Here is a 14526-nt window from a genome sequence, read left to right on the forward strand (position 1 = left end):
GGAGTTTCCTGGATTAACTGGGTTTGCCTACAAATGTATTGTGCTACTGGGCAATAAGAAATAAATAAGAGGTTATTAAATTTTAAGTCAGAGGAAAAAATGGTGTTCCTTTGAATTTCACAAAACTTGGATATGGTCATATACAAGGGCCTAATTCTAGTGGTGCTGCAGTGTTGGTCTTGAACAACTAAGAAGTCCTTAAGCACATACTAAGAAGTATGTGCTTAAATGTACTAAAGATTATAATCCTCGGTATCTTGAGTTGTATTTTGCTGCTTTAGACTCAAATTGAAATACAGGATAAATAGGAGGAAGATTCTTGGAGACTTTATACAGAGTGCTGCATTTAGTAGCGCTATGGGAGCATTTTGGGTGCTGCAGCAGTTACCAGGTGCTCCAGCATAAAGTAGTGGTCATTCCCCCCCAAAACCCCACGATCAGGTAGTGAAAGCCAGCAGCTCTCTGTGGCAGCTTTCTGGAATTCCAACACTTTCATGAAACTCCTTTTCTATATACTCTGCCTCTTTGAAATCCCAGGTAAACAAAATATGATTCCTCCTCCTAGTTAATAAATTGTACCTGTAACATTACTTACTTTTTTTTTTTTAGGATTAATCTTCAGTAGAGTAGTGAACTTCATGGAATTGCTCCTTTATTTGGTATAGTGACTATGCTTAAAGTTTGGAAATTAAATAAGAAAAACTTGCTTATACTTCCGGTTTTTGTTTGTAGACTTTAAGTGGTTGCTGCAAGTGATTTGATGCATTGATGAGGTGAATGAGAGTTTCTGAGGTACCGTGTTTTACAGCAGTTAATCTTTGATTCTAGTAATCTGTACTTGGCAAAGGTTGAGCGTGGCCACAAGTAGTAATTACAGTTTCAAAGTAACATCTATTAATAGTGTATGCAGACAAGCATAGAAAGATGAATCCTTATTATCAGTGATCTTCTTGATACCAGTATAGAATCTGTGTGTCTTTGTTCTCGCTTAGTAAGAGTGAAGAGGTTGTAGTGAAATGTTCCCTTGTTCCTCGTGTAACCTTGAGTACGAGAGCAGACAGCTGTAGTTAGCGGTGTACACTGGGGGCTTTGTCTCTACTAAGTGTTCCTGGGCTGTATAATGATGTAACATTGCTAGTATCATATTCTGGCTCAGATTAGTTGGGAAAGTTGCTGATGTCCCTTCCTAAGACCTGAGCTCTCTCTTTTCTGTCCATCTGCCACTTCTGAGATTGCGCTTTCTCTCATACTTGTGGCTCTCTTTTCCCCTCAGTGTGATTCTTTCACGGTCTTTGTCCCATCTTAAATCGGGGATTTACACTGTACAGGGCATGTAGCTTTCTTGAGGGTCCAAACTTTATTTGTATTTTAATTCTTGTACTGAAGGACTTAAACTTGCTGACTACTTAGAATTAGAAGTGAAGAAAAGAATTCTGTAACTCGTTCCATCTTTTTGTAAAGTTTCTGCCAGGAGTGTCTAATACAAGTTCTTGATTTTTTAACCTAAAATAAGTCTACCCATGAAACAAAAATAAAAAGCTGTTTAACAGGAATAGGCTGGAACATAAGTAGATATTGGACGACTTGTCAAGTGAGTTGAGAGAACATCTTATGTAAGTCTTTGGTCACTAGTTTGCATATTTTGTTTTCGATATTAAGTCATCATATAAATTCTGCTTCAGTAGTTCAAATTGCAACTTAAAACTGTATTTATGTGTGAGCAGGAAGAAAACTGGAGGCCTACTGGAAGGAATGGAAAGCTTTTAGAATGCATGGATTCTCTTGGTGCTGGGGAACTTGGGTAACTCCTGTGTTTTGAAAAATGCAGCAGCTGTGTGTTCTGCTGCTACAGGAACAAAGAGGTCACTGCCCTTACAGATCTGCTTGCAGTTGGTCCTTAACCATATTCGCTCTTTTTAACTCAAAGCATTCTGATGAAACTGGGTCAGAGTGTAACTACACATGTAGCTCTGTTGGCAAATCTGAACCAGCTGCAGTGCGTTAGCCGGGGTGAGCTGCAGATGAAATGACATGTCTGACTGCAACCAGCAAGCCGGGCTGAACTGTAATGGCTGAGGCCCCTATTCAGGTCTGCCAGTTCTTCTTGGCTCCACAGCAAGTTGCTGGGACATGGTAATGCCTTAAAGCAGCTACAAATGACTGCTCAGTGAATGTAAATTGGGGCCTTTTGGGAGAGAGCAACAGAGTAAAAAGGAAACAGGATCGTTTTGTAACTTGCTGTTAATTTATGAGGCTAGTGCTTTATACCCCGAGTAGTGTCCCGCTTCCAGCAGGACACCTGAGCAGCTGTGCCTCTGCAAATTTCTGCTATGAAGTGCTATCCTCGAAGACAGCCAGTGCTTTGGTAACTTCGGCAGCAAGATTCAGCAGAGCTCTGCTTTTAGGCCTTTATTTGCCATTCGTTTTGATAAGGCTGCAGAGGAATGCATTTCCTATTGTTTTTTGTACCAACACGCCTTTTCATACATCTGATACAAGCAGTATCAGATATCCATAGCAGTACATGCTCTGAAATGAAGTGTATTTTTGTCTCCACAACTCGTATCTTGCTTTTATTTGTGCCTGGGATGAAGCATTATATTTTTAAGGAGCACAAATTATCATTTTTCGCAGTTGCTTCCTTGCTTCATTAGCACAAAGGAAAAATGACCATCAGTACTGGTGCAACTTAAATCAGCGCTGAACTGCTTCATTATAAAGGTGATTATGATGGAGGAGGGAATGTTTTAATCACTTGTTAAAAATTGGATTCATCCTTTGAGGTGTCAGCTGAAATCTGACAGTGGGTTGATCTTTGACAGCGAAGAGAGTACCTTACACTAAATGCTCTGCTTTCTCTTTGAGAAGCATTTTCAAAGCTGGCATCAGTGTGGCTCAAACTGTGTCTGGTGTGGTACTGCAACTGAAGCAGAATGCTGTTTGGGTGGTCTCTTCTGTTTCAACGTTAGCATTTGGGAGGGAGACTTCTCGTACCAGTCATGAATTTTAGGAGTGTTTGCGGAAGACAGGGCCGTACTTCAGCTGGGGGAGCAGATGTGAGGATCTGCTCGTTTTCCCTACCGCAACTTGAAGTATGAGGACAACTGGAATTCAAGAGACCTTTTTCTTTGGGGAAGACAGATGAAGAGAAGGCTGACTTCTGTGCGGGATTTTTTTTTTTTTTTTACTTTTTGAGGGGGGGAGAAGAGATTATTCCTAAACCTTGTGTGTTTAATCCTGCTAAATGCTGCTCTCCCTGATCTTACTGATTAACATTTGAAGCCTATAAAGCTAGGGTATCAGTTATTTGAAACTAGTAGCATATAAACATTTTAATTAAAAGGAAAAGGGGGGGGCGGGGAGACCAGTATTGTGGTGCCCGCTCTGCGGGGAAAGGATATAAACAAGTATTTTGTGACTTGCTTTGCAGAGTATTGCAAGAGGGGGCTCTTTTTCCAGAGAACCTGATGTCCAAAAGACTTACCCTGCTTTAGTGTTTCCACAGCTTCAGCTCTACATACGTTTTGCGATCAGGAATGTCCTTTATACGATTTCTTGTGGTTGTTGCTTGGTACAGAGAGTAACTTACTCCCTGATGATGTGCGTTGGTGAGGGGGGAATGGTAGGACCTGTAGCTTCAGCAGAAAGCAGGCCTTACAGATGCATACAGTACATCAAGGTGACGAGAACAGCAGGAATGGGTGGACTTTAAGCCCTAGATTTATGGCAAAAGAAGGACTTAGCCTGCAGAGCTGTGTGCCACCATGCTTCTAGTGACAGTAAGTATTTTTAAATTGAGAAGAAAATTATCAGAGGTCATTTCGGCTTAAGCTCAGCAATTTTTATCTAACAAAAGAGGCCATTTATTCCATAATCTTTAACAAAGATGTTCTGGGGTTGCATTGAGGGGGGGTTGTTTAAGGCCCTTGCCCTTCCCTCTGGTACACTTCCTTCTCATTAGTGCTTGTACAACTGGTTATACAACTACACTGTAAAGCAAAGCAGGGAGCATGCTTAAAATATTGTAAAGAGTTTGGTTGTTTTCTTTCTTTAAGATGAACCAATTCTGCATTCAGAGTAACAGCATGACCCTAGCTGTTGTGCAAGCAAAGGTCGGGGGGAACGGGCAGAGCCCAGAGGTATTTCCAGCAGCTTTACAAGCTCCACGTTTGTTTTGTGACGCCTCAAACCGAGTGGAACATATGTGTAGTGATGTTGATCCCAAGACCTTGCTGTCATTTTGGCTATGAAGTTGCTTCAAGTTTTGTACTGAGACCAAGCTAGGAGACCAGTTTTGAAACTATGGATTGGGTCTGCAGTTGGGATGTGTTTTACTGTAGGCTGGATGCTCAGCACGGGCTGGCTGCCCCTAAAAAGGGTCATCCTATTTTTACCCTTGTCGCTTCCTTTGCACTGTATGTCAGTTCTCTAGAGATGATCTTTTGTCAGATCATCAAGTTCTCTAGTCCACCAGAATAAATATTCCTGCTTTTTCCATCAGATGGATGAGCTGCTATGACTCGAGGGAAGTGGTGGGGGTGTGCAGCAGGGGCCGGGGCTGCGGGAGCCGGCTCACCCCTTTTGCAGCACTTCTAGGGGTGCAGTTCCAGTGACAGCCCACCATTATGGCCTTATGTGACAGTTGGGCTTGGCGATACTATGGATCTTCCTGCATGAGGAATTATGGACAGTTTTGAAACAAAAATCATCTGAAACTGAGCCAAGAACCAGGGTGAAGGGAGGTCTTCCCTCCCCCCAAAACATCTGTTCAGTGATCTCTTGCTGTTCATGTTTGCGGAGATGGGGACGGAGTCGGGCTGCTCTGCTTGCGGCTGTTTGGCTCCTGCTGTGCCCGGGTGGTGAGGAAAAGTCCCCAAGGCACAATACTGTGTCATCTTGGCCTTTGCCCTCCTGCAGTAGTGGATGTGAACGGGGGAGGCATGTCTGAAGTACGGTGGCAGGAACCTCCAGTGTTTGGATCTCTATTCCCTTGTATTTTCAATGCCTGTTTTTGGCTAGTGGTTCTCCTAATGCTTTAAGCCTGCTCTGCTGCTGAAACAAGTGGTTCCACACGTGTCTTCAGATAGACCCTCTCGTGCCCAAACAGCACATGTGACAAACACAAGCTCAGAAACCAATCTGTGTAACAATTAGTTAAAACTAATTGGCAAAAGATGGGGTGCTTGGTTTTCTAAGTTTGATCGCTTCCTTGATTCACCTCGGTGCGCATGAGCACTGAGGGAGAGGGAGTGAGAAGCTGGGGAGCAAGAGCTTATTATACTGGTTTGACATTCTGTGGCTTTAGGGTTCAGATAGATCAGTTCAACCATCTCAGCAGCTTACAGGCTGCTAAAGTGTGTTGTCCCTCCTGGTCACATGTCATCCCTCGCATCAGTTCCAGAGTTTTCCCCACCCCTTCTGCGTGCGGTGCTTTCTTCTTTTTAGTTTTTGTGTATGAACTGATTGAGCTCACCAAACTGTCAGAACACTTTCTATGGTGGTGATGGACCTCTCTTCCTTTTTTTTTTTTTTTCTTTTTAATTTTCTTCCCTTCCTCCCCGCCCCAGCTCAGGAGCTCCTTGGGTCAGTGAGGGTCCAGCTGAGCACGAGCTGGTGTGGGGGAGTGTATGCAATTGCCCCCTTCTGAATGCAGCAAGCTCTTGTATTGGTTCGACTTCTTTCTCGTTTGACTTCATAACATTGCATCAGTTTGATCCTATCTCTTCTATTTTATTTCCCAAATATTAGCAACCAATGAAGGATCTTCCGCTTCCTGTGGCTTTTATTAAAACTCTTCAGAAGAATCCCTGGCACTTCCCCTTAGAGATTTAAGTGTTCTGGAACCTCATGCCAGTGGCTTGTGCTTTGGCTGGTGGCAGGATCCACTGGTTAATGAACTCGGGAACTGGCTTAGCTGGAAGTCAGTCCAGCTTTTCTTGTTTTTCTTCTGGCCATCTTTGTGCACCTTTCACAATTTGTTTATTGAATTGGAGCTGACTTATTTTTTTTCATGTCTGTGTTAGAAATTGTTATGCTGTGATTGCGTTAGCACCTGATCCCTTCAGCAACGGTTGTGTTGGGGAAGAAGAAAGTAGCAGTAACTGGTTATTGAGTCCCTGCGTGCTGCTTGAAGCTAACCGTTGAACAGAAAGGTAATCATGGTAGATTTTGAAAGTTAGTGTGGCAGGGTTCTTCTAATGCGCTGCTGTCTAAAATTAAAAGGATTAATACTTGTATTGTGACATTGAATCTTTATTAGACCTTGAAATATTCTCTCCAAAGTGTTTTTTTTAATTAGTTTTTCAATCTTAAACATTCTGTGCCAAAAGTGACTTGCGTAAAGTTTCATCTTTAAATTGGTTTGAGTTACCAAAGCACAGAAAACTCGTGTTCATTTACATTCTCCTGAAATGGCTTCACTGAGCGTTGGGCCCAGCAGAAGAATTGAATTCCCACATGCGCTCCTTGCAGTTTCATTCTAAAGGGTGTCTGGAGAAAGGCAGGAATGAAAGTGCTCTTTCAGCTATAAGTACAGTACTTCAGCAAAATCAAATTTAGCTGTCGTTTGAGGTCAATGGGGGCTTTGTATGTCGAAAGCAAATGCTTCTTTATTGGGGTGGGGGAGAGCAGTCAAACAGCTGAAATAAGCTTAATTGCAGGTTGAAGCTGAATAAGATACTATCAAAGATTTTTACTACTTTTTTTTTTTGTCTTCCTGCCTGTCCATCTTCCTGGTCTTATATCTTGAATACATTCTCATCCTTGAGTAGAGTACCTTATTGCTCTGAACAGACGACTTGGCTGCTGTTTGTGTGTTGCTGTTAGTTTTGCAACCCAGGGGTTTACTTTTGAAGTATCAATTTCATATGCTTTGGGGAAATAAAAACAAAATGCGATGGATGTGGGTGTGAGAGGAGATGAGGATATTTGTCTAAAAACAAAATAATGGGAAACTTGTTTGTATTTGGCTTCAACTACATCTTATGTAAAGGCAAATCTTTTACCCTGGTGTCCTTCTTACTGTGGTTTAATCTAGTTTTATAACTTGGCAATTGGTGAAGTATTCAAATACCTTGAAACCCCTTCCCCTCTGAGTTTTGTTTTCTTTCCTTTCGAAATATGTACTGATGTTACTTGAAAGATGGATTTATTTTTTTTCAGTAATATTCCTTATCACTGATTTGACTTAAAATTATCCATGCTTCAGCCTCATCTTTAATGAGGAAGTGTAAAATGGTAGACCTAAGTTGATCTTGAATAAAATAATTGATCATAGAATCATAGAATTGTTAGGGTTGGGATACCTTGAGATACTTAGTTTCTTAATGAGAAGTTGTATTTTTTCTTTCAAAACTGATACAGAAAAGGAGAACAATATACTTATGGAGGGGGGCAAAAAATGGAAAATTAACTTAACCTTGCTGAGTGACAGATCTCAATAACTGGTTTACAAGAGGGACCATTTGAGAATAGTTAGGAGGTTCAGAACACTGTTGAAAATGATCATTTGTTGTAATTTTCTTGTATTAAGAAGGCTTCAGATCTTTACAAGGCAGGGACAAAAATTACAAATTGTACAGAGTTTATGAAAACAAAACCTAAGTTGCCTTGAAATTTATGTCCTATTTCTCACTTTTAGTATGTTTTCACACAAAATTGATATATAGGAGGTATGTGTACCTAGTCTAATATTTTTTGGCTGAAAAGGGTGATTTTCTTTTTGCATGTGAAAAATCATAATATGGGTTTTGTGGTAAGTAGTTGTGTTGTCCGTCACTAATGACGTCGTGACTAAACAGTAACCTGCGAATTCATGTGACTATTGTTAATAATAATTATTATGCAGTAAGTAAGCATGCGTTACTGTGCTTGCCTTTCATTTTATAGTTCTCATTCACAGTGTCAGGTGTTCAAGTTTCAAGAAGAGCATAGGTGTCCTCCCCTTAGCTTCCTGCTAGGAGCAGTAATACTTCCAATATTTTCTAAAATGACTTTTCTTTGTGGGCTGCATATTGACCATAAAACGGTGGGACTGGAAGGGTCTGTATGTATGAGTTGCACAAAGCATACATATGACTGTGTTTGTATTATTGGTCAGACTACAGACATTTTAGGAAAGGGCATTGAATTACCCGCGAGGCGTCTTTTGTAGAAGATCTTTTTTGCTGAGCTGTAGGAAACTGCAGATTTTCAAATGTCAACTGTAAAAGCAGGGTTTTCTCAGGCTTGTAAAAACTGGGTTGTATGTATCAATTTCAGGTTTATAGAAGAAGGGAAAATGGCTCAAGAAACTAACCGTAGCCAAGTGCCTATGCTTTGTTCCACTGGTTGCGGATTTTATGGGAATCCTCGTACAAATGGCATGTGTTCGGTGTGCTACAAAGAACATCTTCAAAGGCAGAACAGTAATGGTAGAATTAGCCCTCCTGGTAAGTAATGCTAACATATGTCTGTTTGAACAACTCAAAATGACACAGTAGACAGCAACTTGCTTCCTGATCATGCCCAAATACTAAAAGTATAGGAGCATTAGTGCAAACCACTTTATTTAAGTATCTTACCTTATGGAATGAACTTGGATGAAATGCTCATAATATAATCATGCTGTGATTAATCTGCTCAAAAGTAGACTTTTACTAATACCTTTTGAATTAATTGAGTGTTTCCAATTTGAAGATATAAAAATGCAGAAAAAATACTACACCAACATATTTTTCCTGAAATTACTGGCAGTAGAGATAACGCTTAGCTTTGGGCAATGTTTGTGAAAATCATTTAAAATACATGTACTTAATTTCTACAGCCTGGTGTTGAAGGATTAACCTGTAGATGCTTTTTAAGAATAGTTTCTCCTAACTTCAGATAGAGATACTTTATTCTTTTTGGCCCAATGCCCCATGTACTATGGTCTTTCCTACAAAGCAGATATCCCATTGAAGTGCTGCCTTCCTACATTCACTCTCTAGGAAAAGCTAGAGGGCTCTTCCCCCTTTAAATTAATGGTAATGCCCTCAGAGAGAGGAACCCTTCTCTGCTCTGTTCACCCCAATGTTTTCAACTTGCTCTGCTGGGGCAAGGAGGGTTAGGGAGTGCTTCCCTGGAGCTTCTAAAATGTCTCTTCTGGCTTGGCTGGATGCTGACAGCAAAGAATCTCATGGCACACTCCTGAAGACTTCCCTCCTTGACTTCAGTGTCAAACTTGACTTTTAAAACTGAAGCAATAAATGCCGTGGAAATCTTGGGGTCTAGGTTCTGCTACTTCAGAATGGATCCTGAGTTGGCATTAGGATGCTATAGTACTGGTTCTCACAGATCCATCCTATTTTTTTAAACAAAACCCAAGATTATCATGTCAGGATACTGTAGTTTATGCTGTGAAAGCTGTTTATGGATGCTTTAATTAGAAGAAATAGTAACTATTTTAAAGATCCATCTTCAGAGTTTTGTGCTCTGTAACTTCTGGGGGCCTGGGGCTGGAACATGATCAAAATATGACCAAACATAATCACTTCTTGCAAAATTACGTTTCTTTATGATATAGGCTGAGATTCAGTTACTTTCCTAGTTGATGTCATGGGGGTCGAAGAATAATCGCATTGTGTAACTTCTGTAATCCCAGGAAGTAGTGTGATGCCTTTTACATTAGTGTCTTCCTTCCAGCAACTTCTGTCAGTAGTATAACTGAGTCCTTACCGGTTCAGTGCACAGAAGGCAGCGCCCAGGAAACTCAATCAACTTTAGATTCTACATTGACTCCATCTATGCAGCCAAGGTAAGCTGTTTGTGTCTGTTATTCTGTGGTTTTGCATGAAAATCTGTATCAAGAATGATTAAATCTAGTGTACTGATGCTGCCTAATTAAATGCCAGGACCTGGATTAGGAAAACGTTTTAATATTTAACTGCTAACTTTAAAGCATGGGATCTCACAGTAAATAGTAGCTGATCTGTTAGCAGCGTCTTGCATTCAAATGCAAATTTGTCTTTAGAATTTAGGCTCAAATAGGAGCATTGCCAACTTCATGCTGTTCTACAGAGATCTCTCTGGCTAGTCTTCTGACTCCACAACTTGCAGTTGGTTGTGCGTTTACCAAAGGAGAGCTCTTTTCATCTTAGAAAATTGAGGATTTTGTAAAATGGCAGAAAGCTGTTGACTAGAGCTCTCATAAATAAGTGCATGATAATGTGTTAACGAAGTAGTTGCCTCACAAAAAGTGGAGCGTACTAGAACAGGGGGAAGATAGCTGAATCTTAGTACAAGTTGTGCTACTGAACTGATTTTGTATTAAGCAAGCAATTTCCAACTGGATTATTCAAGGAGACATAATGTCCTCTTGTAAATCACTCAGACTAAGTGCTCTCCATTTGTAAAAGCTAAATATTTGTTTACGTTTCGTGGCTGCATTTCGGTTTAGAATGACACAACCAACAGCAACTTAAGTGCTTTGGAAATTTTTTGAGTGAAAAATGTTAGTGTGTTATACTGTGGAAGCTAACTTGCTGTAGTATTCATTCCAACTTTCCTTTAAAAATCAAAATGTAGTAAAACACAGGCTGAGAGTGATTTTTATCAGTTACTGATGGCTGATTCTCTTCGGGCTGTGTTTTCCGCTCTTTAGCTTTTTATAGGAGGTGTTAGCTTGGATCCTGCATGTGAACTGAAAGCTAGGTGCCGTGCTTGATGCTGTATTTGGTCTTTCCATTCTGGGATTTCTAATTGGGGTAGAAAATAGGTATCTTACCCTGATACAACTCTTCTGGTATGTGTTAAAAAAAAAAAAAAAGAAAAAAATCATGCAGGTCAGTGCAGAGAGGTGAACCAATTACAATTACAGTGCCTTGGGTGTGTTTTCTCACATAATCTTTATAATACCATGAAAGAGGAAAAAAAAGTATCTCTGATCACTATCTTGATTACAGGAGAAATGCATGGATGGTTGCTCTTAGACTTGCGCTTCAAAAAATCAGTGTCATGTGTTCTTTTTTTTCTAAAATAAAAGCAGGGATTCAACTTCAGCCTCTGGTAATGCCTCATTTATGATACTCTGAGGAAATATCTACTAAATTGACAGTGCCCTCTTGTAGGCAAACCTGTCCTTCAAGACCTAAACGAAATTCTTGGCGATTAAAATTGCAGCTCCAATGCCCTGGGTTTGTCATGGACTACTGGTAGGGCTTTGCTGGTTCATGAGCTGCAGGATAATCCAATTTCTTGGATTTGGAGTGAATGCCTAAGTGGAAAGGCAGAAGAAAATTGTGCAAATGGGGTAGTGCTACCTCTCGCTTGGGACATCAGCTTTGTCTCGTTCCATAGCAGAGTTGCTGGGTGAGCAGTTTGGCTGCAAGTGACTAGTAGTGTCAAATCTCCTTCCCATAACTGTCCAGGGTGTTCCTCTGGGAGTTTTCAGCCATGCTGTGACTTTAGCAGTGTGGCTGACAGGGTTGGGAAGTTTGGCCACCACCACTTCACACTGTGACAATCTAAGGGGTTCTGTGTACAGCTGCAGATGCTTTATTACTGGAAATGTTGACATGCCACAATTTTCTCGTTCATATCACTACAACACCAAAAGTAGCTCCTCTACAATTATCCTCCTGACTTAAGCTATAAAATCCTTGCATATTGAATGTTGCATTGTTGTTTCTGTGTGGCAGGATGGTATGCCAAATTACCCCAAAATATTTTTTTCCCTTTTGATAGTTGAACTGGTTTATTGCATTCAGTATGAATGCAAAAATGCTTAATGTCCTTAGACGCTATGGCATTTTTATATGGTCACAGAAACAACTTCAGAGTGAAATATTTCTGGCATGGTTTTTCATCAAGATGTACTCTAATGTATTTTTTTCAGGAATGCTCTGTAGAACGTTGACGTGCCTCATAAAAATCATAACTTTTTCTTTGCCCGCCAGCCCTGTGTCAAGTCCGTCACTTTTAACAGAATCTGTAGCATCATCCCAACCGGATAGCACGGCTGTGGACAAAACAGTACCCGAGACAGAAGATTTGCAAGGTTGGTGCCTAGTTTTCAGAGACAGAACTTAGGAATAATGTTTTTAAAACTTTGACTATTCTTCATATACTCCTGTTCAAGCGATGGCTTATTCTCAAACCCAAATATTCTGTGAAATCAGAAGGCAAAATAAGGCTAAACTTTATTTTTTTAAAAGGCAAGTCTTAAACTGAAAACTCTTTTGTTTAACTGGTGATTTCAGTATCTGATGTAACAAGTGTGTTAATTGAGGTTGGAAATGCACATCATAAATCAATCTACTGTTCTGTCTTTATGCCACAGCTGTTACATGTAAGTAGAGTTTTGAGTATCTGTTACTTCTCAGAGTAGTCATTTGCAGCAAATATCGCAGAGGTTTGTGAGCAGATTTCTGATAGAAGGTGTTATGACATAGCTATTATAGGAACAGTGTTAGTATCTTCTATAAACACGAAACACCTATAAAAGAACCTTTCACCAATGGACTGCAGTGGTGTAATATTTTGACCCACTGAAATTCACTGTATCAAATATAAAATTACCAAACCACAAACTCTGGTTTCTTGAAGGAAAATGGCTGAGTGTGTGATTTTAACTATATTGGCATGAAATCTTTATTGCTGGTACGATGTAAAGGGTTTTTTTTTTCTCTTTGAATCTTTTTCTTCTTATGTGCAGGCTTGCAGAGCTTAAAACTAAAGAGTTTTTGATAGTATTTCTTAGGAAAGTGCAAAAATGCCAGATAGTATACAAAACTTGCTCAGACTTCTAATCCGTAGACATAAAAGTTATTTAAAGGTAAGTCAGTAAGTAGTCTGCCTTTACTTCTGCTGACACAGCTAAGGCTTTAGTGGGTAGAGTTATGTTTCTGTAGACGAGTCTAAACATACGAGTTTGGGTTTTCCACAGATACAACATGTAATTCCGCTTAAAGATGCTAAACAGAAGTTCTTTCATTGTACCTCTGGTACCAAAGTTCTGCTTTTCAGATACTTTTCTAAGCCGGAGACCTCCCTTTTTGTAGGGTGGAATGGAAGAGTCATTATTCAGCTACTGCACTGAGTAAGGCTGCCTCCTCATCACACAAACAGTAGCTGCAGAACTCAAAGAAAAGGTTTTAATGCTAATGCCACTTTGTACTAGCCTTTGAGATGTCAATTATTAGAAACATGTTTACTTTTAAAAAGGTATATTCTAGATGCATGTTCTGATACCTGCTTCTTTGTTTTCTGGAGCTGAGATCTCTTGTTGCCTCAGTTTTGACAATGCGCATAAGGTGTGCTCTTAGTACTGGTCAGTGATTGTCCAGCCTTACCCAGCTTGAGAGAAGAGCAAGTGCTGAAAAGCTTTATGCTTCTTAATTTCTATATATTTTCACGACAGAGGTGGGTTTGCATACTAGGTTTTTAGTTGATATACCTCTGAGTAATGCGGATACAGCCTGTTCTGCAGTATGGGGAACCTGGGATGTGCTGCATGTCAGCTGTAACCCAGCTCAGCTCCCATGCAGGTACATCCCTTTCTGGGAACCTCAGAAGTAGAACACCTCAGTCGAGCACGTGAATATTGCACTGCAGGTTTACGCTGATACGGATGTGGCATATATCAGAGAATATAAAGGCAACTTCTGTAAGATGATCTTCTTACTGCCCTGTCTTTTCCCACTCCCCCCTTCTTGTCAGTCTCATGACTCTTCATTTTCCATCCAGTGCCTGAATTAGTCTCTCTGTTTACATGTGTCTCTTACTTGCTTGGCTTAGCTGTAAGTTGAAACTCTAGGTTTGCAGTGTCTACTATCTTTTCACTGGGAGGTGGCGAGAGCGCTTTATTTTAAAATGATCTTTGATGCTTCTACTGTGAGGTTACTTGAGCCTGTGAAAAGACTTTTCCCAGCAAATTTTCAGAGGAATGCCTCTCTTCTTACCCGTTTGGATAAATTTATGCTCCTTCCAATTCTTTACCTCTAAAGCTAATTCTCCCTATGAGAAGGTAAGATTTCAAGGGGGTGTATTCGCATTTGACAGTAAGTATTTCAAGGTTCAACCTATATCAGGTGTTTAGAGTACTCAGCTGTGTCCTTTTCTTTGTACCATAGTGATTTCTAAACTAAGAACACCACTGCCATGTAATTGCAGTTCTAAATTACAATCCCTATTTATAACTCGCTGTGGCAGGGTCAGCCTCATTTTCTGAAGAGTTGTTTCTGTGCTATCGCTTAACTGAAAATCACAGGAAATATAGTGTTTCCAGTTTTAAAGTATTTTGCTTTGAAAGTGTAAGTTTGTAAAGAAAGCGGCTTACAGTGGATGCTAAGTGGATTTCATTGAGTTGTTGTCACAATTGTGCGTCCTAAAGTTTTTTGGTTTGCCTCTTTTACCCTGCATCATTCAGAATTTGAATTTTTGGCTGCTGACAAGAATGTAATAGAAATGTGTGAATCAGAGTTATTTAGTATTGTCTGGCTTTGTAGCATTTATAAAAGAAAAAAAGTCTCAGAACTGTGGGAGCTGGTCCCAGACTGAAGAGCTTATAAT

At 40.2% G+C, this 14526-nt stretch overlaps 1 protein-coding gene across 11 annotated transcripts in view; it reads left to right on the forward strand.

The window, feature by feature from the left end:
- The window catches only part of ZFAND6 (zinc finger AN1-type containing 6), a 38749-nt gene that overhangs the window by 18008 nt on the left and 6215 nt on the right, over positions 1 to 14526 (forward strand). For 9 of the 11 annotated variants that reach the window (XM_074599587.1, XM_074599584.1, XM_074599591.1 and 6 more), the window contains 3 exons: positions 8260 to 8429; positions 9661 to 9772; positions 11913 to 12013. In XM_074599587.1, coding sequence (XP_074455688.1) covers positions 8279 to 8429; positions 9661 to 9772; positions 11913 to 12013 — 364 coding nt within the window. In that variant the 5' untranslated portion in view covers positions 8260 to 8278. Of the gene's footprint in view, positions 1 to 6023; positions 6153 to 8259; positions 8430 to 9660; positions 9773 to 11912; positions 12014 to 14526 lie in introns of all 11 variants that reach the window. The other 2 variants (XM_074599588.1, XM_074599589.1) reach the window with 1 other exon arrangement.

The sequence above is a fragment of the Larus michahellis genome, chromosome 9, assembly GCF_964199755.1.
Source record: "Larus michahellis chromosome 9, bLarMic1.1, whole genome shotgun sequence".
Classification (NCBI taxonomy): Eukaryota; Metazoa; Chordata; class Aves; order Charadriiformes; family Laridae; genus Larus; species Larus michahellis.